Consider the following 26,227-nt stretch of genomic DNA (forward strand, 5'->3'; position numbering starts at 1 on the left):
TTCACAGAAGGTGAAGCCCTGGCTCCACATCAGTGTTCCCAGAACACTCATCTGATTCCTGCTGGGTATGCCTGGGGAAGACCACAGCCTGCCCTGTGTCACAGCACACTTGTTTACTACAGGAGGACCGGCCCACCACGGGCACAACACTGCTTGTGGACACCGGAAGCTTGATTTACAGGCTGCCCAGCCCGGAACTAGTTTGCACCAGGAAGATCAAAGGCCCCACCAGCCACCTTTAGATCTCATAGCTGCTGCTTCAAAAGGCTGATCCACACATATGCTTAAAACAAAACAACTGAACCCTTTGCAACACAACGAATTGCCTTTATTTCGGTATGCATCCACATTTCAACATTTAGTGGTCCTGAACAGAGTGGGGAACGTGGCAATGAGCCAGGAGGCCAGGCCCACCGATCTGCAAACGTGGTGACAGAGCTCCTCCGGGTCCCCGCCAAGGGTCTGAGGAGCAACACTGACACCTGTGTCTGCAGGGTCAGGGCCTCGTGTTCCAGCTGTCGGGCTCCTCATTAGACCCGATGGGTGCCAGGGTGACTCGAGAGCCCTGTTCAAACTTCTTCAATGTGTAAAAGCAAAGCGATTATGGGAAAGGAACCAACTCAGAACCGTGTGCACTTAGGACTTCCGCATGGCCTTTCTCTAGGCATATCCACCAAGGACCCTGAGCGCTGGCCGGTCTGAGTCGCCCTGTGACTGCTCTGTTCACCTCTAGACCCGAGCTCCAAGCTCGAGGGCTGATGGTGGCAGCAGGGCTGAGGACCTGGAGCTCCCTTCCCAGGCTGGTGGCAGGTGAACAAGTGTGGCCCAGAGCTAAGTGAGGGAGGCCAGGCTCTACCAACCTCATCTGATGGCTTCTGGCCACAGCAAGTGTTGGGTGGTGACGGGCAACAAGGGAGTTGAGGAGGGGAAAGCAGCACCCCGTGATAAAGGTGGGGAGACGGGAAGCCCTGAATTCCTCACCCACGGCCAATTTCAGAGGAAGGGGAAGGTTACAATCTAAGCTTTGGCCGAGGGTGGGAGTGGAGGAGTGGGGACCATGGCTTGGATGGGGCATCACTTAAGACTTAAGAAAGCAGGGGTGCAGCCAAAGCGCCCCAAGCCCAGCAGTAGTCAGTCCCTCGGCTGCTACCTGAAGCCTTCCCGTCTACTCTAAGGGCCACCACACAGCTGTGGCGGAGGGCGGGGCGGGCAAAGGCAGACCCAGGCCAAGTGCCAGCAGCAGGTGATTGTGTGACGTGTCTGTTCACAGTTGCGTTAGCTGTGCCCACCGCTCCCAAAGGAAACCGATTTCAACACACCTTCTTGATCCCAGAAGTTCAACCAGGCAGACAGCGGTTACACTTGACAGATGATGCTACACAGCACAACTTAGGTATCTCAAACGGACAAGAAGTTAGTATCAGAACAGTGTCCCAGGATGAAGGCTGAGTGGGGCTTCCTCTCCAGTACTTTGAGGTCTACGGATGTATCTAGAAAATTCACTACTGTGGAAAATGAAGACTTGGGTTGGATGGGGAGGGGAGGCGGGGCCTTGGAGACTAATTGCTGTAACACTGTCCTTCTGGCGGCTGTGGCAGCTTCATGTTCTCTTTTGACATCATCAGGCGCCGCAGCTCCTGCAGGACGACTTTGATGCTGTGGGAGTTCTGCCACTTGGCCAGCACGGCCGTGGCTCTGGGGTCCACCTGCACAGAGGCAAACGTGTACATCACCGTGGACTCTGCAGCAACACGGCCCGCCCTCCCCAGGGTCACGTGGCCCATCCACTACAGGTTGCGCCAAGCTGCCCTCCTACAGTCTGCCTCCTTTCTCAGGGTCCCAGCATGAAAAAGAGGAGCAGAGCCCGTGGCAGGCACACAGGGAGACTTAACCTGGCGCCCACACTGTGTCCTTCCTCCACTATATACCCAGGGTGGGGCTGATGAAGACAGGAGGGGCGGCAAGAGCAGACATGGCGCCCAGGTCTCTCAGGTTGCCAAGGGGCTGGTGGCTCCAATACAGTAACACATAGGACAGGTGGCAGCAAAGTTCCTCTCTACTTCTCTGGCCCATCTCTGAGGACTCCAAGGACAGGCTGGGCACAGTGCCTCCAAGCCTCTGGCAAGCAATGGATTCAGGATTTATGCTGGGTGGGGCCCAGTGGCAGCTCAGCCAAGCCTGTGTTAGCTCTAAGGAGGGCTAAGTTGGGAACAGGGCTGCAGCCTGACCTCTCAAGGTCAGGCCTTCAGAGCCATGGACAATGCTAATGCAGGTGGCTGAGACACAGGAGGTAAAGACGTGGGAATGGTTTTGCCCTCGCCGCCTTCTACCTCATGGTGTCACGAACATCCATCGAACACTCTTATCACAGTGACAGTGCAGGGCTCCTGGAGTGACAAGAGACAATGGAAGCAGCCCTACCTACTGCTGCAAACGCACGGTGATAACCTGCAGGAGAGGCAGGGTGGGACTCACCACTCCATTGGAACTGCTCACGCCACTCATATTGACTCTGGTTACAAATCTTACAGACGGGGGCGCTTCTGGGTACTTAGGCCCACATTCTATTTTAAGGCTGTATATTCGGTTTTCATAAATTGTCTGGAAAAAAAGGAATATAGAGATGAGTTACAACCTAAGAGAGGTACAACCTCCAACAACCTGGAGACACCATTGCCCCACAGCACCAGGTGAGGCATCTGGCACGAATGCCTCAGAGAAACAAGCAAAGGACAGACACAGGAGGAGACTAGGGTGTAGTGTCAATGAGTCCGACCCGAGGCCACTTCGGTAGCATATGCCACCTGCCCTCAAACCTCCTTTCTCGTATGTAGTCATGCTGACCCGAGAAGCCATCAGCATCAAGTGAGTGAAGCAAGAGGCCATGCAGCAGAGGCACCAGACCTTCAGGGACAGCATCAACTCTGAAATGCCAACTGTGTCGTGTGGTGGTACACACCTGCAACCCCCAGAGTTCAAGATCACCCACGGGGACATAGTGACCGTGAGCCTTCAGAGTCTGGGCTGCGTATATCCCTATCTCAAACAAAATAACAACTGTTGAGGGCTGTGGAGAAGGCTCAGTGGGCACAGGGGCTGTCATGCAAACTTGTTAAGGCAGAAGGAGGGAAAGGCTACAAAAGGTGTCTGCTGACCTCTACACAGTTAAAAAGCCAACCATCCCTTCACTGAGAAACACAGGAAAGCCCAAGGCCGACCTATCACCAGTGCTGTAACGTTGAGTAGTACAGCGTGCCTGGCCTGAGGCATGCATGGAATATCCACCCCAACTGGAACCACCACACAGCCCTGAAGACCTGGCTCAAACAGCAAGCACCTGACTGACTCTGAGGCCGGGTCTAAAGACAACACTGCAGAGACCTCCCACAGGGGAGCTGTGCCCAGGACCAGGGGCTACCCTTCTTTATCAGCAGGGGGCAGTACCCTCTCCTTAGGAGTCTTGCACACAAAGCAGTTGCTCCTATGCAAACAGTGACACCTACTGGTCTCAGGGTCTTTTTAAAAGCCCTTGAACACAGCTTAAGTATCCCTTTATCAGGTTCAGGTCATCCATAACACACCTATGCAAACCATTCTCATGACAAGCCAGTGCTCAAAGATGCTCTTCCTATGGTCAAGTTCTCCCCGCCTCCTCTGGAGCGCTGCCACCCACCGTCTATCCAGCATGGTCAGCAGAACTCAGCTGTAGGGTCTGAGTGGAGGAATGTGGCTCATAGCTTCTGGGTTCACATCTGCTGAAGTCTCCCCAAACAAGAATTAGTCCCTCAGCTCCCAGCATAGGGTCCATAAAGACCTGCAATCCCCAGGAACACCCAGGGAAAGAAGCCAAGGCAAGACCGCCAAAGTTCAATGTTCCAGGTAAGAGCTCTAAAGTGAGGCCCTATCTCAAAAACAAGCAAGCAGAAAGGAAGGAAGGAAGGAAGGAAGGAAGGGAGGGAGGGAGGGAGGGAGGGAGGGAGGGAAAGGGTCTGGGGGCAGGTGAGCACTGCTGTTTTTGCAGAAGACTGGTTCAGTTTCAGTGCCCACAAGGCAGCTCAAAGCCACCTAGAATCCCAATTCCAGGGGATGTGGTGCTCTCGCAGACAGCAGGCATGTATCTGGCACATAAACAATGCCTGCAGACAAAATGCCATATACATAAAAGACTGGCCCGGTCCCATCAAGCCAGCCCTGGGGTGTGTGGCTTGGCTCAGGGGTAGAGCATTTGCTGAGTGTGTACAGGATGCTAGGTTCCATCCCCATCGCAGCAGAATACCCGCAAACCCACACACCTACATGCCTGATTCGTAATGCAGTGCTGGGGGCTTCCTCTGTGTGCCCAGCCAGCCCGTGTACAGATTCCTATCTGTCAGTGTCAGCCAGGTCTGACAGCACACGCTTGAGAATCCACCACCTGGGAGGCAGCAGGTTCACACCAAGATGAGACCAGCCTGAGCTACACCCTGGGACACACCAGTCACCCATTCAAGGCAGAAGGCAGGTTCTCACTGGGTAGCCAGGATGGTCTGGCACTTTCTCTTTTGCATCAGCACTGAGTACGGGACCCCCAGCACATTCCCTCTACTGGCAACACAAAATTATTTTATATAGTACCTTTGAGCAACGTGTTAAAAAAAACAAAACAAACAAAGGAACCAGAAACAAAAACTAGAGGAGAAAGAACAGAGCTGCAGACTGCGGTGATAGTGGGGCTGCAGGCCACAGTGCGTGCCTTACAGTTACAGAGCAGGTGCAGCAACTCACACTTTAACTCTAGCATTCAGAAGGAGAGGCAGGGGGATTGTCAGGAGCTACAGTGAGACCCTGTCTCAAAAAAACAAAAATCAAACACCCAGATAGCCAGGCAGTGGTGGCTCACCCCTTTAATCCCAGCACTCAGGAGGCAGAGGCAGGTTTGAGGCCAGCCTGGTCTACACAGTGAGTCCTGTATACAGAGAGACCCTGTCTTGAAAAAAAAAAACAAAGCAAATACAAACAAACATCTAGCAAAACTCAATTGGAAATGGGCCCAGTGGTACAGGCCTGTGACAGGTTCAGTGGGCTGATGTAAGATATTTCAGTCCAACCCTGCCAGGGCTGAGCAGTGTGGGGCTCGGCTATATAGCACCTGCCCAGCTGCAGGAGGCCCTAACAGTGCAGCACATCAAAGACCTGAGTCTCTCCCGTGTTGTTCAGATCCTCTGCCTGAGGGCCAGTCAGCTGACTCAGCAAGTAAAGACACTTGCCCAGCACAATCCCCGGGATCCACAGGGTGGGAAGGGGAACAGACTTCTGTTCTGTTCTGACTTCCATACGCACACTGGAATGCATGCACACACATATGAATAAATGTGACCACTATACTTATGTGTAAGTTTGTGTGTGCACACATGTACAGTGTCACAGAGGCCAAAAGAGGGCCTGGAGCTGGAACTGCAGGCAGCGGCGGGCAGCATGGATGCTCTGGGGCAGCAAGCATCCTCACCAACCTCTAAATAAAGGATCGTATACATATATAAAAATGATGTTGCTACTGCACGTACCCTAGGGTCTCAGCACCCAGGAGGTAGAAGGCAGGCAAATATCTGTCAGTTTGAGATGAGAGTCAGCCCTAAGACTAAGTAAGGACTAAGTAAGATCTTAAATTAAAAAAAAAAATATGTCAGAGCAAGGTGTGATGGTACATAGCCATACCCCAACACTTAGGAAGTAGAGGCAACAAGTTCAGGAGTTCAAGACCAGCCTATAGTACATAAAACCTCAAGTCAAAAAAACAAAAAACAAAACCAAGTAGGTTTAGTTTCAGAGCACATACCTATGAGTCAATCACAGAGCAGACCAATCATACAAAGAACCTAGAAATAGCTGCTTTTATGAGTTTGTTTTTACCTCAGAGAACTAAGTTAATCAAAACTATAGGGTTGCCAGGGAGGTTGCTTAGGACAGTAACCCCAGCTTTGGGAGCTTTGGGAAGTTGAGGCAGAAGTTCTCTATGTTCCAGGCCAATCTGGGCTGCAGTGAGATTCTAAAATGTCTCAGAGCCAAGTAATGATGAAGGTATGGGTTTGAAAAAGAACAGGACAGAACCAATGACAGGGGACACCACACTGCACACACTGCCAGCAAAGCCCAAGCTCCTCAAAATGCCCAAACGCCCAATAGCTGCCACTTCATCTGGTACATTCTCCACAGAACTGAAAACTGGTCCACACAGAAACCACCACCATATATACGCCAGTGTTGGTCCCAATGCCCACAGCAATGAGTGAAGATAAACAGACACACCCAAGACAGAGCTGTCTGGCAGTGCCAAAGGGCAAAGTACTACACAAGGTACTCCCAGGGAGTCGGGGGCTCGGGTGGGTCGGGGAAGGAGTCGCCACCAACAGTTCTCTAGTGTGATGAAAACAATCCAATGGTGGTGTTGTTAGCCGGAGACACACACGGAGACACACACACACACACACACACACACACACACACACACACACTCATTTATACTCATTCGCTCACTCACCCATACTTAAACGCTCACTCACTAGTGTGTGTAATGTACTCAACCCTGGCTGGCAGGCTTGGCAGCAAGTGCTCGGCAGGGTGCACTGAGCTTCCTGGATGCTGGGCTACAGACCATGAAGTAAGGCACACTTGCCGAGCACGAGCACCAGCCCTCAGCCCTGCCTGCCCTGCCTGCGGATGCCGTGTGCATCAGATCAATGAGGAAAGGCAAATAATAACCCTGCTGCATTACATACTCGTGAGCACTCTAAACCAGGCAAGGAGACACACATGTTACCTCAGTGCTTCAGGGGCAGAATCTTGTGTCTGAGGCCAGCCTGTGCTACATTATCAAACTGTATGTATCTCAAATATCAAGGTTTGGGGACCACAGAGATGGCTTAGCTGTTCGAAACTCACACTGTTCTTGCAGAGGACCCAGTTGGCGCCTAGCACCCTGTCAATAGATCACGGGCTCCTGCAAGTCCAGCTCCAGGGGAATCCAACACTTGGATACCAGCAAATGCAGACACACAGCGAACACACATAATTAAAATACGAACTGCCAACTGACACAGCCCAGTGGGAGAGCACCTGCCTGACATATTCAAAGCTCTAGGTCCCAGAATTTGGGAGCCTGGGGCAGGATTCGAAATTTAAGGCCACCCTGGTCTGCAAGGCAAGATCGTCTCCCTGGCCACCGGCAAAGCCTCCTTCTCTTCCCTTTCTTTTTGAAACAGGGTTTCCGTGGCCTCAAATTTAGAGATCTGCCTGCCTCTGCATCCTGAGTATTGGGATTAAAGGCATGCCCTACCCATGCCCAGACCCCTCTTCTGTTTTTGAGACAGGATCTGGATATGTAGCCCAAGCTACCCTCCAACCAACAGTGATCCCCCAAGAGCTAGGATTAGGTCTAAGCCACCACTCTGTCTTAAACAAAAGATGGGCTAGTCTGCTTGGAGTGAGTTTCAGAGGCATGATTCACTGTTTGCCAAGCAAGCATCTGTGAGGTCCTAAGGTAGACCCCTCCACTGGCTGTACTGCAGGCTCATACAATCGACACATGAAAGTACCTAGTGCATCAGCAGCTCAGGATGCCCTACACCCCTTTAGAAACGGATAGAACCTAGTTCAGGACAATCCAAGCAGTTTTTGTTAGACAAAGGGTCTTTGTATGTAGTCCAAGATGCCTTGAACTTGCAGCAATCCTCCTGCCTCACCTTCTGAGTTTATAGATGTGTGCTGTAGCATACCTAGCCTTAACAGTTAAGCAGAACATTTCCAACAGCTTTACAAGCTGCTTTAGATTTCTGTCTTGTCTGTCCTTTTGTTTTGCTCACATGTGTGTGCCTCATGTGTGTCCTGGAGCTGGCATTAGGGACAGTTGTAAGCCTTCACATGGGTGGGTCCTAGGAATGGAACCTCAGTCCTCTGTAAGAATAACAAGTGCTCCTAACCACTGAGCCGTCCTCAGCCCATCTATCTCTTTTGAGACAGTCTCAAGGACACATACTGGCCTGAAAGATCACTGTGACTGGTGGGTCCTTCTGCCTCCACCACCACATGCTAGGATGTGGGCAACTGTGGCCACAGCAAGTTCTTGTTTAGTTCTCACAAGAGCCTCTCAGCATCCAGTAGAGCCGGTGGCTCAGTGGTAAACAGGTCCACCACCTCTGACTCAGAGCCACCCACAGGTGCTCTAAGGAGAACATCTCCCTAGATGCTGGATCCTCTGAGGAAGGAGTGGATCTGCAGAGCCATGCACATGTATGTCCTGAGGACTCTACAGAGACTCAGCACACTGTCACAGGGAGGAGGAAGGGGCACCATGTACACTAACTCCTGCACACAGCACCAGAGTTGCGAAGATGACTTAAGAAAGCAGGAGTGAACTGCAAGGCTGTTCAATGACCCCCTGAAGTGAACTTTCGGTGCCACTAAGTCTGCTGCTGCTGCTGCTGCTGCTGGAAAGGAGGGAAGCTGTCACCTTAGGCACAAGCACACTGGACAGCCACGCCACACTCAGGCTCAGCTCCAGGAGTGTCCCCTTTAGGGTCTCTCCTTCCTGGATTCTCTCCTGTGCCCAGTAGTGAACTCCCTCCCCCTCTAGTGCTGACTAATGACTACTCAACTTCTCAGGAGGAGTGTGTTGGTGACCAGTGGGCAGGGAGGAGCACAGGCTTGGCAAACAGACCCAGTTCTGTGACTTTGGGAAGGTGACTTCACCCTGGGCCAGCTTCCCCACCTATGACCTGGAATGTGGTTACGTAGCAGGATGTGACAACGACCTTGTGAGCACTGGACGACACTTGTGGAGGGCTAACCACGTACCCTCAAACACATACTGGCCAGGGCCTCACTCAGCAGAGCTCTCCTGGGCTTGCTTGTCCCCTTCTTTGGCTCTGGTCTTAAACACCTTTGGATCCAGCAGAGCTGATGGCAGGACTTGAACCTGCGCCGAGTGACAGACAGGACACAAAGGCACAGCCAAGCTGGGAAGGGGTTGCTGTCCAAGTGCTCACTGTGTCTTGAACTCGGCCGGGGACAGCGAGCTCAAAGGCCATGGTCTACACTGTCATCTAAATCCACACCACTGGCAACACAGGATCCGCTTACCAAAGAGGATTAAACCGCACCAGAGGGCTCAAATGTATAAACTGGAATTGGTCAGAGAAAGAACAGTACACTTCGGAAAACAGCACTGTGAGTGTCTGCCCACGAGGTTACCACTGCTTTAAAGAAAGGCACAGTGAGCTTAACACAGTGACAGTTACAGCCGGAGCTTGGCGCTTACTCGTGGAGGCCCAATTATCATGCCTGTCCATCTTGTAAGTGTCATGTCCTCGTCGTCCTCCAGACCCCAGCTAACTGTGCCGTCGCCGACTCCTTTCTGGCCTTCTTCCAGCTCTTCCAACAGTCGGAAATTTCGAGGGACTTTTACTCCTAAAACAAATGTAAAGAAATTCAAGATTCTAGCAAATCCTGGGAGAGTTGTAAGCCTAGACCGCCCTGCTCATGGCCAGCGTGTGTGTAGGACAGCGTGCAGATGGCTGCCAATCGCTGCCTCACACATGGAGCCCGGGGAGGCAGAGGGGTGCTCGCCTACCCCAGCCCAACTCCCAGTCTAGCCGTTGCTTCCTTTAATAGTTGCACTGGCTGAGAGGAGTGCCAACTGCAGCCAGGGACACCACTCTTCCCTTCACACAATCATGGTATGGAACATTTTGGAAGCTGCAGAGACTTGGGGATGCTCCTGACTGGGATGACCTTAGAGACACAAGCATTGTAACTCATGAAATGCTGTCCCCACAAATATCTGTCAGCCAGAAGTGCCAAGAGGAGGCTTTTCCATTCTGTAAGCCTCAGGCCCTCTGGTTTAATTTTCAGCCCCAAAGCCTAGCAAGCTGTCCATGAAGGCAACAGATAGTGCGCGCCATATCCACACCAGGCCCCTGAGCTCCGCCTTTGGGAATCCACGCCAGCAGTAGCACCGGAAGGTTGCTCCTGGCCTCCCTGCAATTTTCCCTGAGAAAAAACTTAGGCTCTACGCAGGCCACTAGCTCTCTTTGAATCCGGAGCCTCATCTGGCCAGACTCCCGCACTCACTCCATAGCACAGCGAGGAGAGGACCCTGCCCAGGTATGTCCTGGACTTCCTGATGTACGGAGCACATAGTTCACCTATGCTATCGCGGCAGCCATGCCCTAGGCACTTGGAGACAAGCAAGGAGCGGTTCCTGGATTTCCTGAACCTCCCACCCAGAAGAGTCATGGGACAAACATAAGCACATGAACTGTGTAAGACAGGGGAGTAACAGGGCTCAGCTGAGGGCCTGAAGAAAAAGCGAGACAAAGGCACAGATGAGGGGTGGCTCAAGTGACAGCAGGTCTCCAGGTCTGACACTTCTTAGTGTCAGGGAACAGAATGCAGAGCCTACCCAGCAGAGGAACTGGGAAACACAGGGCAACATAAAAGGCCTCTGACAGCACAGAGGACCACGAGAGACCAGTACAGTTGGCAGAGTGACCCTGAGTGCTGTGAGGATGCTGAAAAGGACCAGTGGCCATGTGGTGAGGAGTACATGGAGCCAGACACTGGCCCAGCAGACAGGATCTGTCAGGTGGCCTGTGGTGTGTGAGAAAGAGGTCAACTCTAGCACCCACAGGTCTGGTGTGAGCGTCGGGATAGACTTGCTCATGGAACATGAGGTGACTTTGGCAGTGACAGAGTGCTGCATCCTCCAGCACCACAGCTCCTAACATGACTGACTTCCTGGGGCTGGAGAGCCGGCTCAGCAATTAAGAGCACTCACTGGCTGCTCTTCCAGAGGACTCGGCTGGCTTCAGATCACGACCACACAGCAGCTCACAACTGTCTGCAACTCCAGTTACAGGGGATCCAGTGCCTTCACACAGACATACATGCAGGCAAAACACCAATGCACATAAAATAAAAATAACTTTAAAAGGGAGTAGTTCCCTGGACTAGGAAGCAGCACAGAGCCTAGCAGCTAAAAGGCCCAGTCTCACCCAACCTTCAACAACAACAACAACAACAACAACAACAACAACAACAACAACAACAGTAACTTCGTTACTGCTGGGGTTCAGCTCAGTGGTGGAGCGCATGCCTGGCTCTATTTCCAGCAGCACAGAATTTATTTAGGACAAATAACATCATCCTAAGTCCCATTTACGGTAACAGTAAAGCGGTGGCGCACGCCTTTAATCCCAGGACTCAGGAGGCAGAGGCAGGTGGATTTCTGAGTTTGAGGCCAGCCTGGTCTACAGAGTGAGTTCCAGGACAGCCAGGGCTACACAGACAAACCCTGTCTCAAAAAACCAAAAACACCAACAACAAAAACCCCCTTGTGTTGGAAGCTGGGATGATGGCACTGACTTTTAACCCCAGTACTTGAGAGGCAGAGGTGGGCGGATTTCTGAGGTTGAGGCCAGCCTGGACTACAGAGGAACCAAATCTGTAAAAGAACTGTGCACACGTGTGTGCACGCATGTACCTTGGCTGCGGTTCCTCCGGAGCTGTCCACCTCGGTTTTTTGACTCAGGGTCTCTCAGTGGATGGCACTCACTGACAGACTGTGAAGGCTGGGCAGTGAATCCCAGGAATCCTGTCCCCACCTCCAAACACTGAGGTCACAGACGTGCACCACCATGTCTGCCTGCCTAGCTCCCACTTGAGGCTCAAAGCCAGGTCCTCAGTCTTACAAGCGCTTACCACCTGAGCCACCCCAAGACAAGTGCGCAAGCAAAAGAGCCGTCTGACTGAAAACACTAAATAGCAGCAAATGTGGTCATTGGGAAAAAAAAGAACAGCAAAAACATAAAGCATACTTGACTCACTGGCACAGAATCATTAGCATTTGTCACACCCAGGAGAGCCAGCTGCACTGTTCAGTTATATGAGGTGACGTCCTTCAGTAAACACGAGGTTTGGACATCACAGGCAAAAGGCAAACAATACAATAACTTCACTCAGAGTTAAATAAAAAATGAGGGGGAGGACTGGGAGATAGACAGCTCAATGGCAAGAGAACCTGCTCTGCAAGCATGAGGATCGAAGTTCAAATCCCACACAGCCACATAGAAAACAGGGATAGGAGAACATGCCTTGTGCCCATGACCCAGCACTAAAGAGTCAGGGAGCTGCTGGTTCAGTGTGACTATGTCTCCAGGCAGCAAGGAGATACCATTATGTGCTCTGGCTCCATTTGTCCTGTGCCCAGTGTGCATGCCAGCACACTCGCGTGCTTGCACCCCACACACAGAGACAAACCTAATTACTATTAGAGACAGAGTCTCACTATGTTGGCCCAGGCTGACCTCAAGCTCAAAGAGATCCACTTGCCTCTGTTTCCCAAGTGCTGGGGATGTTCCAGGAGGCCGTGACTCACATCTTTAATCCCAGCACCCAGGAGGCAGAGGCAGGTGGATCTCTGAGAATCCAGGCTGGTGATTCCCTCTTTCCTTCTGACTTTATTATCCAGACCTGTCATCTTCCTGTCACATGCGTGCGTGTACCCCACCCCACTAAGGTACCGCCTAGCTTTTGCATTTCCTGTTCTCTGTAGAAGACTTCCTTCCTTCAGCCCTAAGACAGACTCCTTCATCTTTTCTGGGAGTCATTTCTATGACACTTGACCCCAGTAATCAGCTGTTTTCTCTGGTCAGGCTGGGGACAGCGAGCTGGTTCAGCACGGAGAGGGGTCTGCCACCAAGGCTGGCAGCACAAGCTCTCTTCCCAGAAGCTGTGGTGGAAGGAGGGAACTGACCTGCACACCTCCTCTGACCTCTACGTGATGGCACGAAGGTCCACACACAGCACATGCACACCAACAGCCCTTAGTATTTTTCCCCCCAGACTGGGTCCACAGTAGGTGGTGGCTGGGTGTCAGAGAGAGGGAGGGGAGAGGGAGGATTGGAAACTGAACCCAGGGTGCATGTGCCCACTGATCCAGGCCCCAGTCTGTTTACAGTAGTCTTGCCATGAGTTGAGCACTTTCCTCACAGTACAATGCATCACCTCCTAGTACCAGAGCAAAGCAAGCCCTCTCCTGACACATGCCTTCTTCAGCTCAGCAGTCACAGCCCTACAGGCTGTCCCCACAGGAGTCTCAACTGTGGCTCTACTTGAGCCTTCCCCCTGGTCATTCATTCCTGGCCAGATGTCATAGTCAGTTCCATGCTCCTGCCCCAGGCTCTCTCCTTCAACTCTTGCCTCCAAACTCAACCTGGCCTCTGAATCCATCCCTTCAGCTCCTGACCCCACTGCCCAAGTGCTTCCATGGGAGCCATAGCTCATACTAATCTGATTTCAACGTCCATGCAAACGCCCTTCCTCCCAGACACCTGCCAACAGGCCTCAGGCATCCAGAGCACCTCCAACAGAGACTGCTGCACTCCTCCCCAAGTGACACAGCCACTCCTAATCTCGGGATGTGGCACTTCTGGCTCCATCTCGCAGTCAGTCAGTAATCTCTCCTTCCATCTTATGTGGTTTTCTTGCTCCACCCACCATCTAGCTGGGGATCCTCCACCTCTGCCTCTTGCTCTGCCTGTTCTCCAAGGGCCAGTCTTTATGTGATCAGGACACCATCACCTCCCTGTAGGGCACCAGCAGCCTCTTAGCACACACCCAGGTTGTGTCCCATGGAGCCGGCATCACACTGGACAGCACCACAGCAGGCGTTCTTCAGGCTTCTGAGGGAGGCTTGTCTTCTCCAGACTCTGCTCACTATGGCCTCTCCCAGGGCATACAAGGCTGGCAAGTTACTAGCTTCTTCTTTCCCAACCAACATTCCTCCTCTTGCCTCTTGCTCAGCTCCAGCAAGCTGACCAGACACTTTGACCACGCAGGCGCATCTGCCTTGCTTCCCCAGCAGGTACTTGATGTGTGCTCGTAAAACCTGTCTTACAAAATTCCAACAGATTTTGGAAAACATACCCAGGAAATACTTAGAGTCATTAAAAGGGAGCCTAACTATTACATTATTGGGGGGGGGGGGTGTACTGAGTCTCATATAGCCCCAGGCTAGCCAGGAGATACCTATATAACCAGCCTCTACTCCCAAGCTCTAACATTATAGGTATGCCCACTAAGGTTGGTTTGAGAATTTTTTTGTTTATTTGTTTGTTTTGTTTTGTTTTTTCGAGATAGGGTTTCTCTGTGTAGCCCTGGCTGTCCTGGAACTCACTCTGTAGACCAGGCTGGCCTCGAACTCAGAAATCCACCTGCCTCTGCCTCCCAAGTGCTGGGATTAAAGGCATGCGCCACCACTGCCCGGCTGGTTTGAGAATCTTATCAAAATGCTTATTGAGTATTTTAAAATTTAAGCAGAATTCCACATGACATACAAACCGAATGAGCAAGACTTAGTCCCGACTGCAGAGGCCAGCAGGGCCCTGAGCCATACACCTTGACCTAGCAGCTCTGCCCACACCAATGCTTTCTCTTTCTGTTTCCTGCCTGTTTTATACTATCTCACTCCTTTCAGACAGAACTGACTCATTCACCCTAACCCCAACACACACACACTTGACGAGCTGTCCGGCACATGATGGCAGCTCTATAAATGCTTCCTGGGCGAACAGCAGAATCTTCTGGTCACACTTCCCATCCTACGTTGAGTAGGATCAAAACACTGGACAACATCAGGTAACAACTGGGATTATCTGAGTGTTTAACTGTATTTGTGTGTGGAGGTCAGAGGACAACCTTGTAAGTACAATTCTCTCTTTCCTTTTACAAGTCCAGGGGATCAAACCCACTTCCCTGGGTTTTCCCAGCAAACACTGACTTCGGGAGCCATCTCTGGTTCAAGTTCAGGGTTTTGACTTTCGGTTCCATTTCTTATTTTGTGTGCACCACGATGCACTTGAGGTGGTCAGGAGACAACGGGCAGGAGCTGGTTCTCTTCCACCTGTACGCAGATCACAGGGACTGGATTCAGGTCACCAGGCTCTGGGGTAGACTCTCCATCCACTCAGTCATCTGAGGTGTGCTTTTTCTGTTTTTTGTTTTGGATGTAAAGTTCGGTAGCTTTTGCAATAACTAGGTTTTACTTATTTTGTGTGCATATGAGTGTCTGGATGTGCTTTGGCCTGAGGCCTTTCCCCAGCAATCATTCCCAGTCCTCAGCCTTACTTTACTTTAACTTTTAAGACAGGATCTAGAACTTTCTGTATAGACCAAGCTGGCTTTGAACTCTGCTCTACCTGCTCCTCTCGTCCTAGTGCCGGGACTAAAGGTATACATGCCAGCACACCTGGCTCAGTTCTTTAATATTTATTTTTAGTTTTTAAAGATAGGGCTTCTCTATGCAGCCCTGGCTGTCCTGGAACTCACTCTGTAGACCAGGCTGGCCTCGAACTCAGAAATCCACCTGCCTCTGCCTCCTGAGTGCTGGGATTAAAGGCATGCATCACCTCAGATGGTGCCAACAGTCCTTCCCCATTCAAAAACATGTAGGAATCTGAGGGAAACTTAATGTTTTTTTGGGGAGGCGGGGGTGGGGGGGAAACTGGGGTTTGCCCAGAGGTTGGCACATACCAGGCAAAGTCTCTACCGCTGAAGCTCTCTGAGACAGTATCTTACGTGTACATGTACAGATGACCTTGAATTGCCTCTATACTTGATTGAGCCTTCAATTTCTGACCTCCCTGCCTTTGCCTCTCCAGCAGCTGAGCTGTCTGTGGCCAGATCCACTTGCTTATTCTGTTTTATAAACCAGGGCAGACTGGTTTCTCCTCACCAAACCTCACAAGAGAAAAGACTCTTTTCTGTGCTGTGCTGGAGCCCAGAGTCTCTCCAAGCAAGCACGGCACCCAGAGGACAGTACCCACCCCTAGAAAGAGCTCCTCAGAGTAAAATTCACAAATGTACTACGGGTGTCCCAACTTTAAAATCTGTAAGGAAGCTAATGCAAGCTAACACTGTAACAGTCCACAAAGCACTAAAATCCTTGTGGCCTAAGGCACCTCAGCGCTAATGAACCTCAGGGCATGAATTTAAACAGCACAGATGCAGCAAGAACTGATATCTAGGGGCTGCCAAGCCTGACTCCCTGAGTTCTACCCTGGGAACCCCTGCAGCAGGAGAGTCAACGCATACTTCTGACCCCCAGGCCTATGATACAGCACATGCAATCTCACACACACACACACACACACACACACACACACACACACACACAGATTAAATAAATAAAACAGAAAACAATAGAAATGCGGTGTCAGCAACATGGCTCAGAGGGTCAAGGCACTGTCACCAAGCCTGATGACCTGAGCTCCATCTCTGGTACCAATACAGTGGGAAAGAACCAACGCCCAGCCCACTAAGTAGTTGTCCTCTGACTTCCACAAGCATACAGAAACACATGGCAATCTCCTAATACAGAAAGCAACCTGCAGGCTGACAGCTTCACATGACATCCCAGGGAAACATTCAACACAGTGATGTGAAGCATAGAAACACATTAAATCTGTGGGAAAATGATTCTGGGGTGTGCATACACCTCCAACCCCAGCCCTCAGGAGGCTGCTGAGACTGAGACTAGCCATGGCCACACAGCATGACTCTAAACAAATGTTAGACAGGCAGAAGGGGGAGCTGGCTCACTGAGCAATGTGCTTGCTGAGTAAGCATGGGGACACAAATTCAGAGCCCAGCGTCATCATCCTCTGTTTCAGTTAAGTCAGAGGTCAGTCTAGGCTCATGAGACACAACCTCAAACACAACCAACCAGGCAAGCCAGGTGAGCCATGCAGACCTGAGTGCAGGCAGGCCAAGGCACACAGTACCCTGTGTCAAAACCCAAACCGAAGCCAGGTGTGGTGGCACCTGATAGGCACAGACAGGTGAGTCTGAGTTGGAGGTTAGCTAGACCTACACAGAAGACCCTGACTAAGAATAGGAGCTCACTTATGTAACTGCAGCACTTAAGAGGCTAAGACAGGAGGATTGCCACAAGTTCCAGGCCAGCCTGAACTAAAGAGTAAGACTTTGCCTCAAAAATAATAAACAAAAGCCAGGTCTACAGAGCAAGTTCCAGGACAGCTGTTACATAGAAAACCTGTCTCAAAACACCAAACACCAAAATAAACAAACAAATAAATAAAAATAAAATACAAACTGGGATTTGGAGAACTGGGGATTAAAAGCAGGGCTCTGGGGTGCACAGTACAGAGAGGCCCGGAGCCCAGTTTCTGATGGCAGACTTCCGGATCCCAAGAGAGCAGCTGCTGTCGAGGAAGCACGGCAGCCTGCACTAAGGCCGGAGTGCCGGTCCAGCTTCAGAAGGTGACAAGACCTGGAAGGTGCCCTGGGATGCAGTATTAATGAACTGGACAGTGGGCAAATGACTTATGTTCTAATATCCAGACAGCATGAGACGTCCTCTGGGAACTCACGAATGAGCTCTGAGGGTGGCTCAGCAATGTGACAGGCCTCTGACTATCATAAGCAGAAATTAGTGGTTCTAGAGACTCCACGGAACCTGTTAATCTTTTAAGATTTATTTTATGTATATAAATGTTTTGCCTGCTTGTATGTAAGTGTACCGTGTGTGCTTGGTGCCCTAAGAGGTCAGAAGAGGAAGTTGGATCTCTTGGACCTGGAGTTACAGCAGTTGTGGGTGCTGGGAACCCAACCTGGGTCCTCTCCAGGAGCAGCAGTGCTCTTAACCATTGAGCCATTTCTCCAGCTCCAGTCACCTGTCAATCTTTACAGCTCAGCATGACAGGATGGGAGACTTCTGGTGGCTCAGTGACCAAGAATGAGCTGGAAGTCCAGCACAGGAGCCACTGAGCCCTGTCCCTTCCTTCTGTGACAGTCCCACTGAGAGCTGCACACCTCTGCATTGCAGACTGTCAGACGCACTGTCTCGTCTGCATGCCTAAGTCAGACATCTGGTCACAGCAGCCCAATCCCTTCCCAAGAGGTATCCACCTCAACAGGTCCAGGACGTGAGAGCGTGGGCTCAAACCAGTATCAGCCCATTGAGTGCAAGGTCAGTCTTGGAGCCAGGCTTGTGGTGCACACTTGCACCCCCAGGCTAGACTACATAGTGAGATCCTCTCACAAAATAACCAAAAACAACAAAAACCCCAGCAAAATCAAAAAGCCCTATGTGCAAGAAGGCTTGTACACAGATGAGGACAAGGATCTACTTACTCCATGTGTGACACACAGGTGTCCCAGCTTAGCAGGTGTCAACTGCTCAGAGTAAGGGCACAGAACAACTTCCTCAAACACAGAATTCATGGTGATACATTCCTTTAGTCCCAGCACTCGAAAGGGAGAGGCAGGCCCCGAGTTTAAGGATAGCCTGGTCTATGCAGTGAGATCCAGGACACTGGGGTTCTGAGTCCCTGGGGTTACACAGAGACACCCTAGGCATCGCTGTGGCCTTTCAGGATCAGGCAGAGGACTCCTAGTTTGTATTCATTCCACTGTCACCAAACGTTGGTAGTTTCAACTCAGGACATAGAGTAAGGGAGGGAGGGAAGGCTGAAGTGATTTTATTATTCTTTTGATGCTAGGAACCAAACCAAGGACCAACTTGGCAAGAATGCTACCTAAGCTACATTCTCAGCCTTTTAAATTAGAGAGAAGGGGCAAAGGCCCCATAACAACTCACCTGGCAATTCCAAGGATCCATCTTCATGTATTCATACGTATGTGTCTGTGTATATGACATGAGAGTGTGAGCATGTATATGTGTGTATGACACGTGAGCGCAAGCACCCACAGAGGCCACGGGAGAGCATCTGAACAAACCGCCCCTGCCAAGATGGAGTTAGATACGGACAGCTGTGAGCTGCCAGGTGTGGATGCTGGTCCTGTGGAAGAGCAAGTGCTCTTAACCAGTGAACCACCTTGTCGAGCCCCTCACTTGGCAATTCTTTGTTTTTTTGAAAACAGGGTTTTCTTTGTAGTCATGGCTGTCCTGGAACTCTATGTAGACCAGGCTGTCCTCGCATTCAGACATCTGCCTGCCTCTGCCTCCTATGTATTGGGATCAAAGGTGTGCGCCACCACTGCCAGGTGGCAGTTCTGATGCCATAGAAGGTGGTAGCACATACCTAGGGTCAGCACTTGGGAGATGGAGGCAGGAGGATCAGAAGCCTATCAAAGGTCACCCTCAGCTCCACACTGTGTTCCAGAGCAGTCTGGGCTACATGACATCCTGTCTTAAAACAACACTAAAAAGGAAGAAATCCTACTTGCAGTGGCTCACCAGGCAGGCCCCATTGTGGGACCTGGCTTCTGCTTCTCAGGTGAGCACATTCAGAAGCAGCTATCCAGAAAGCAGGCCATGAGAGAGAAAAGGCACTTGGCTGTAAGGGACCCAAGATGGCTCACAGTGAGACCTGTGGGAATGGGGCCTACTACAGGGCCTCGGGTCTCGTCTCCCATCTCCAGCTGTCTGGGGAACACCCTTGAGTAGAAGGAAGAACCAATCTCTACGGCCCAGATGGTGACATTTCTAGAAGCTGGCTGTGTGCATGAGGCCACACCCCTGAGTGTATATTTACAGTGGCACCCTGCCAGGGCTTGTCACTCTGGCACTTGGTATCTGGTTAACTGTCAGCTCAGGGCAGCACAGCATTATGGGCTGCTGGATGAGAGGAAGGACCTGGCAGCCAAGGGTCACTGTCTGACATCCTGCAGTCCTGGACACACAGGAGAGACGTCCCTTGAACTGTAGACATCTTGAGTGGCTGTAGCGGGCTCGTTTCAGCTTCTGAGACTTGCACTAAAATCACAACAGCAAACAATGTGGGAAGGTACCAGAGTAGTGACCACACACCCGAGCTCGGCCCTCACAGGGACTCCAAGGCTGCAAAGTAGTTTCCTGGCAACCAGGGTACAGATTAATGACCAAGCTCAGTCTAAAGGTGACCTGAGGCCTGAGCATACCTGAGGATGTGGAGGGGAGCAGAGGCTAAGAACCAGTTTCACTAACTAAGATCCTGTTTCCACTCTTAACACTACAGCCTCTTAATGCCTTGGGGCTCAAGTCAGAGCTCATCATCCCTTCACTTCAAGGCATCCATCCAACCATCCAACCAACCAACCAACACTGAATGCTGCTCACAGCAGGCATTTGTTCCATGGCTTCCCGTGCACATAGTGAAACCCAGTCATCTCTCCTCATCTCATCCCTGAGGCCTTTTTGTTAGGGGAGAGGCACCTATGGAGGTCACCAGGCAGCTTGTGCAAGTCAATTCTTTCCTCGAACCACATGTGCCCTGGAAATCAAACTCAGGGTCCAAGGCTCACCAGGGCCTTTACCTGCTGAACTACCTCGCTGGCCCATGGCCTTTAATCTCATCTTTCAACACAAGTGTCCCCAACACAGGGCCACTGCACCGGCCATCATCACAGGCCACAGGACTCCTCCCACCACTGGCCTCAGTTCCAATGTTAGTCCTAAGAGAAGCCTGCCCCTCCACACCAGACTGGCTCATCACAGCACACAGTTTTCTTCAGAGCACTTCCTGCCTTTTGGAGTCACTCCATTTCCACCCCAATGACCTTCTGTCTGGTTTGAATGAAACCTAAGGATAGTGCTATGTCTACCTTGTCTGCTACTCGAAACAGGACACAACAGGCCCCAGTAACCATCTGTGGGACAGAGACACATTGAGGAAAGCCTGTTTCCGGGTACCCCGAAGTCTTTCCTTGCTATCTAAACTGTGCTAAGTGCACTTGCTCCTTTTTGGGGTGCTAGGGATGGAACCCAGGGCCTCCAACTTGCTAGATAAACACTCTAGCACCGAGCTGCACCCCAGCCCAGCCACGGGCAGGGCCTCAGAAGTTAGAAGTGGCTGTCAAACCGGATCATGAGAGGTTCTAAAGCAACAACAAGCAGCGCGCTGAGTGGCAGTGCCACCCCAGTACTGGCTGCCAGGCACTGTTCTGAAAGATGCCCTCCATCCCATCTCAGTCCAGCCTGACTCAGACTTGGTCTTCCCAAGTGCTCATGGCCATGTGTGTGTTAGTGACTGGACTGACTTGACCCTGCAGTCTTCTCCAGGACACAGTGTGGTGGGTCACTGCAGGCAGCGCCTCTCCACTTCCCATGCCCACAACATCTACTGTTCTTGTGGCCTCACAGTTCCAAATCACCAGTGCCCAGGCTGGTGGCTCGTCCTTACCTAACCTTGCCCACTTCCACCGACAGATTCCCGATGGTGCAGCCCCACACCAGAAGGAAGCACCCAGTTTCTCCTAAATCCTTCACTGGAAAAGCAGGCTCTCGTGCCTTCCCAGACCCCAGGGGACCAAACCCACTTCACCTTCTCTAGACCGCCAGAATCAGTGCCTGTAATCAAGTACAAGTTGTCGGTCCTGAGGCAGACCCTTCAGGTTTCCCCATCTGGCCTTCTCTTAGCCCACCAGAGACTGGCAGAGCTTCTCCCCCAGAAGCGTCCCCTTTCCCTCTTGTTATTCCTTCCACTTGATCTAAGGGTTCTCGTTTCACTGTTCCTCTCCTACCCATCCAGATACTGGAGTGTTTGAGTTGAACCCACATATTTTCCCCAATTATCCGAAGGGGTAGAAGGAGTGACAGGCACTTCCTCCATCCGCTCCATGCAGGAAGACGTTTTTCTTCTCTAAAAAGAAGCATCTGCGGGACTGCACCCCATCCCATTTTCCACCGCAGGAGCCTTCCCAACGGCGACACGCCCCGAGAGACCCCCCTCCTCCCCACACACACACCAGGGCTTCCGAGACACCTGCTCGTGCCCATCCAACGCGGCGCTGGACTTCCAGCGCGCCTTCTGAATCTATCCCTGGTCTCTGCATCCCAGGCCTGCTCCCATTGCAGACACTCTGGCTCAGCCCGTGCAGGTGCCACGATTTCCCCGGGAAGCGACCACCATGATGCTCTCCCTCTCGCAACCCTGACCCTAAATTGGCGCGGGGCCCCGGGCGGCCTCGCCTGTGGCCCGCGAGGCTCCGTCTCCTCCTGTGCTCCCTAGGGTTGCGCCCGCGTCCTCCCGCCAGGCATCCCCGGCTCCCAGTCGCTCCGGCCAGCTCCCAGCGGGACCTCGCCCGGGCATTCCCGAGCACACTCGGCCACTCCGCCGGGCTCTTCCCCACCTCCGCCCCCCGGAGGCGACCGAGCCTCCGGCTTGGCCGCACCGCCCACGGCCCGGCTGCCCCCGCCCGGGCTTCCGGCCGCCGCCTGATCGCCCCAGGCCGGGCCGCGCAGCCAAACGCAGCCACAGGGACAGCACGGAGACCCGGCCCAGCCACCATGGCCTCCGCTAGCCTCGAATCCACCCCAAGCAGCCCGCGCCCCGTCCGCCAGCACGCCCGGCGCCCCCGCTCACCCGAGCCTGTGGTGGCTGCCATCTTGCGTCGCTGTCGCTCGAAGGCCGGCCCCTTCTTCACCCCCCCCTGGAGTTTTTCTCCGGGCACTGGCGCGCAGGCGCAGGCGTATGCGCAGCCGCAGACGGTGCCGCTGACGCCCGCTCGGGGTCGCAGGAGCCGGGCGGGAAGGGTTTTGCCCGAGTCTTCAGTGTGCGAGCACGAGGGCGGGACAACCTGCAAGCCCCGCCCATCCCGTGCGCGGGGGAGGCGTGCAGGTGCTCGGCGCCTGGGCCCCCGGGGTGACCGCGCTCTTCCGGGAGAGCCGAAGGGGGAAGGGCTGCGGAGCCCTGCGCCAGTTCCCGGGCTGTTTCTCCTCCCGCTGAGTCCTCACCACGTAGCGAAAATGAAACCAGGAGAGATGAAGTTCAACTCAGCTGTTAAAGTAGCTGAGTCAGAATTTGAACCCAAGCCAGATGATCTTTGTTATGGGGTATCTGAAGAAAAATACATCGAAAGGTCTGAATACGTCAAATTGGGGTCCGCTACAATCTTGTTTTCAGTATTGCTGCTGCTCTGGGGCCTGAGGCATGTAGAGACAAGGTGCAGCTAGGGGGTTGAGAATCTACCTTCCTTGGAGGCATGCTTTCGTTTTGTTAGTTTAGGGGTTTCGTTTGAGACAAGCTCTCAACCCAGCTGTCCAAGAGCCCACTATACAGAGGATGACCTCGACCATCTTCTGTATCCACCTCCTGCTGGGGTTGCAGGCTTGTGGTACACCTGGTCTCAGAGTTCTTAGAGCTGGATCCCAGGGCTTTGTGTCTGCTGTGCAACTGAACCACATGGCCCTGCATCTTTTCGCTCTGTAAGCATTCATTCATCCAGGTATTTATTGATCACCTATTATGTGGGAGAACTGTGCTATAGGTGCCGGAGATGGCAAGATCTCCACGAAGTGAGATTCTCTTCTCAAGCACTTGCATTCTAGTTGGACACAGAAGAAGTAAATGAATATAAATAGATAAATAAATATACATTTTTACCTACGGTAAGAGAGGGGATAAGCCTATGGGGTGCAGGAAGAATCAGGAACGGCCTCCTATGGCGGTCCAGACACATGTCTGCATACCGAGTAAACCCATCAAAGCCACCTTTGATGTGAGGGGATATCAAGGATGAAGTAGCCAGCTGGGCTGCAGGTCGCACTGCTGAGAGGGCGAGCAGAGGAGCAAGGAAGCTGGAGACCCCCTGGAATAGTCCACTTCTCATCTGGTGTTTTCTAGACAGCTCCACTGCATTCCCTCTTGAGGGTGTATGTGGTAAGCTCAGAACTACCATCCAGGGCAGAAGATGCACACCAGCCTAGGAGTTTGTTCCACAGAACAGAAGGAGCCAGGTCTCTAGACAAACTGGGAAGGGTGCCTGCACAATGCACAAGGCTCTGCTCCCAGGTCTGGGCCTATGCTGGGACCCATGACCTGTCTGTGGCTTTGTATTTATGGAGGCTTTTCCCGTGTCTCAACACTGTTACCTGCTTGCCAAGGTGTGTCTCTAGGTTTGAGTCCACAGTACAACCACAGCCTTGCTCTAGCTTTGACCTTACGACCCATGCAGGGCCTCCCTGGTGTGGCTCCGGATCTTCTCGAGGCTGCTGGAAGCTCACAGAGGACCCTCTGTGGTCCCTCCCATTGTAATCGGCTCTGGAGGCGCTTGAAATGCTTTCCAGCTACTTGCCATGCAGCTTGCCTTTGCTTCGCAGGTCACGTGACCCAAAGCGGCCTTTAGAAGCACAGACGACATTCGAGCACCGGACTTCGGGGCACTGAAAAGCACTGGGCCCTAGAGCAGTTTGTCCCTTGAGGCTGACTCACTTCAGAAGTGAGAGTCTCTAGATTTGAGTCTTCATTGCTTATATTTTTGGGTGGCTTCTGCTGAGAGGTTTGTAAAGATAGCTGGGCATGGTGCACCCCTGTAACCTCAGCAGTAGGGAGGCTGAGGCAGGAGGATAGAGAGTTGGGGCCAGCTTAGAATACATGGTTGAGACCCTGTCTCAACAACACTCCAGAGATTTGAAGCACCTAGCATCTGATTTCCCATTCTGAAAAGGGGATACGGGCCACTCTTTATGCTTTGCTGATTCCCCTTGTCGAAGAGAGGATGAAGGCGCACCAGGAAATCTGGCATTCACCAAGCCATGTACAAATCCTAGGCATGCTAGACACAATCCCATTTTAAAGAGGAAAAGGCCGCTGGGGCCTCGAAAGATAGTTCAGCAGTTTTGAACATTTACTGCTCTTGCTGAGGACCCAGGTTCAATTCCCAGCACCCACACAACCGCTTTTCTGGCCTCTTAGACATCAGGCGTGCATGTGGCAAGCATACATGTGTACAGCAAACATTCATAAAAATAAACGGTAAAAAAAAAAAAAATCTTTTAAAAAAATGTTTGATAGGAAGTTCCAGGCCAGCTAGCCAGAGCGATGGAAGGATCCTGTCTCAGAAAAGACAGGAAAGGAAGGTGAGAAAACGGGGACTGAGCCAGTAGGCGGAGTGACGGCTAAAACACAGCTATTTATCCGCTATGTTCGTAAAACCTCTGCTAGCAGATGCATCTTGCAAGCAAAAGTGATCTTGCAAATTCCCACGAGAACAACGCAGGAGGAAGAGAGTAAAATAAGCGCCCCGGGGCATGCTGGTTATTGTAGTCCAGAGATGGCTTGCTGGGAGTTGTAGTGCTCAGAGCTCACATTCCCTTAAGGCGACTCCGCCTCTCTCTCCTTGCGTCACAGTGAGTCCCCAGAGAGGGATTCCTCCTGCCACTACCCACGCTCATTGCGCTTGAGATCAGCTGATGGGCATGAGAGAATCCAGTTTATCGGATTGGTGGGAAGATTAAAGTGGTTAACTACCGAATTTAGAAGAGTGCTCGCACTAAATGCGAAGTATTAGTTATTAATCCTCAATGACCCTAGCAAAGAAGCTTCGAGGCCCCAGCACAGTAGCACTTACAGTCTACATTTGTCAGATAAGGAAACTGAGGCTGGGAGCAGTTAGTTTTTCCAGGATCACCCACGGAGGACTGAAATCAGATTGTGTACTTAATTTTTATATGTTTTTAAATTTTTAAAAGTTTAATTTTTTTAATGTCGTAAAGAAAGAAAATCAACCAAACAAGAAATGGGAAGAGATGGCTCAGCTGTTGAGAGCACATGTAGCAGAGGACCTGGATTCAATTCCCTGTATCTTCATGGCAGCTAACAATCCATAGCTCCAGTTCCAGGGTACCCCATAGTGCCGTCTTCTGGCCTCCATAGGCACTAGGCACTCACATATAACACACATACACACTGGCAAAAACTCATTTTAAAAATCTAAAAGATAAAAATAGAGATATGGCTCTATATACCAATATGGCTTAGCATGTCCCCAACAACAACAATAGGTTGTATTTAAAAAGAGGGGCTGGAGAGATGGCTTGGGATAAAAGTGCTTCTTGCTCTCCCAGAGGACTCAATATCTGTCTGAGCATCCACTCACCCATGTCAGGAGACTCAAACCTGTAACTCTAGCGCTAGAAAATTCTATTTTTCCAACTGGCCTCTCCTCTGCACAATAGCACACACACACAGTACATACTCAACACTCACAAAGATAGAAATAAAAAATATAAATTTGTTTTGTTTTGGTTTTGCTCAGGGTTTGTTGGTGGGCATTTTGGCACTATTTTATTGGGTTTTTATAATTATTGCATTCACATGTCTCTACCCTTATCACACCCTAATCCTTCCCCCCCCCCCCAGCCATTTAACACCAGGTAAGAGAGAAAGAAGTTAGAGGGAAGCAGGGGCGTAGACCTCTTTAAACTGCTTCCTGCTGATTAGGGTGTTGAGTT

The 26,227-nt window shown here is 51.6% G+C and overlaps 1 protein-coding gene across 2 annotated transcripts; it reads right to left on the reverse strand.

Moving 5' to 3' along the window:
- Nucleotides 1-306: 306 nt before the first annotated feature.
- Ube2v1 (ubiquitin conjugating enzyme E2 V1) lies at nt 307-22,509 on the reverse strand. Of its 2 annotated transcripts, none has more exons than XM_034493949.2 (4): nt 22,359-22,509; nt 9,293-9,441; nt 2,476-2,601; nt 307-1,706 (listed from the first exon to the last, which is right to left on the reverse strand). In XM_034493949.2, the coding sequence occupies exons 1-4, from the start codon at nt 22,378-22,380 to the stop codon at nt 1,560-1,562; spliced, it is 444 nt and encodes a 147-aa protein (XP_034349840.1). In that variant the 5' UTR covers nt 22,381-22,509; the 3' UTR covers nt 307-1,559. The 2 variants fall into 2 exon arrangements, with proteins under 2 accessions (XP_034349840.1, XP_076786389.1); XM_076930274.1 differs by lacking the exon at nt 22,359-22,509 and adding an exon at nt 13,651-13,916.
- Nucleotides 22,510-26,227: the final 3,718 nt, after the last annotated feature.

The sequence above is a fragment of the Arvicanthis niloticus genome, chromosome 2, assembly GCF_011762505.2.
Source record: "Arvicanthis niloticus isolate mArvNil1 chromosome 2, mArvNil1.pat.X, whole genome shotgun sequence".
Taxonomy (NCBI): domain Eukaryota; kingdom Metazoa; phylum Chordata; class Mammalia; order Rodentia; family Muridae; genus Arvicanthis; species Arvicanthis niloticus.

Coding starts and splice junctions, on each gene's coding strand:
- Ube2v1 (XM_076930274.1), bottom strand. CDS start 13,813: ATGTTGGTTGGGAAAGAAGAAGCTAGTAACTTGCCAGCCTTGTATGCC. Junction 9,442..13,650: donor CTCCATGGGACACAACCTGG/GTGTGTGCTAAG, acceptor CATTTGTTTTAG/GAGTAAAAGTCCCTCGAAAT. Junction 1,707..2,475: donor TGAGCAGTTCCAATGGAGTG/GTGAGTCCCACC, acceptor GCCTCTGTGCAG/GTGGACCCCAGAGCCACGGC.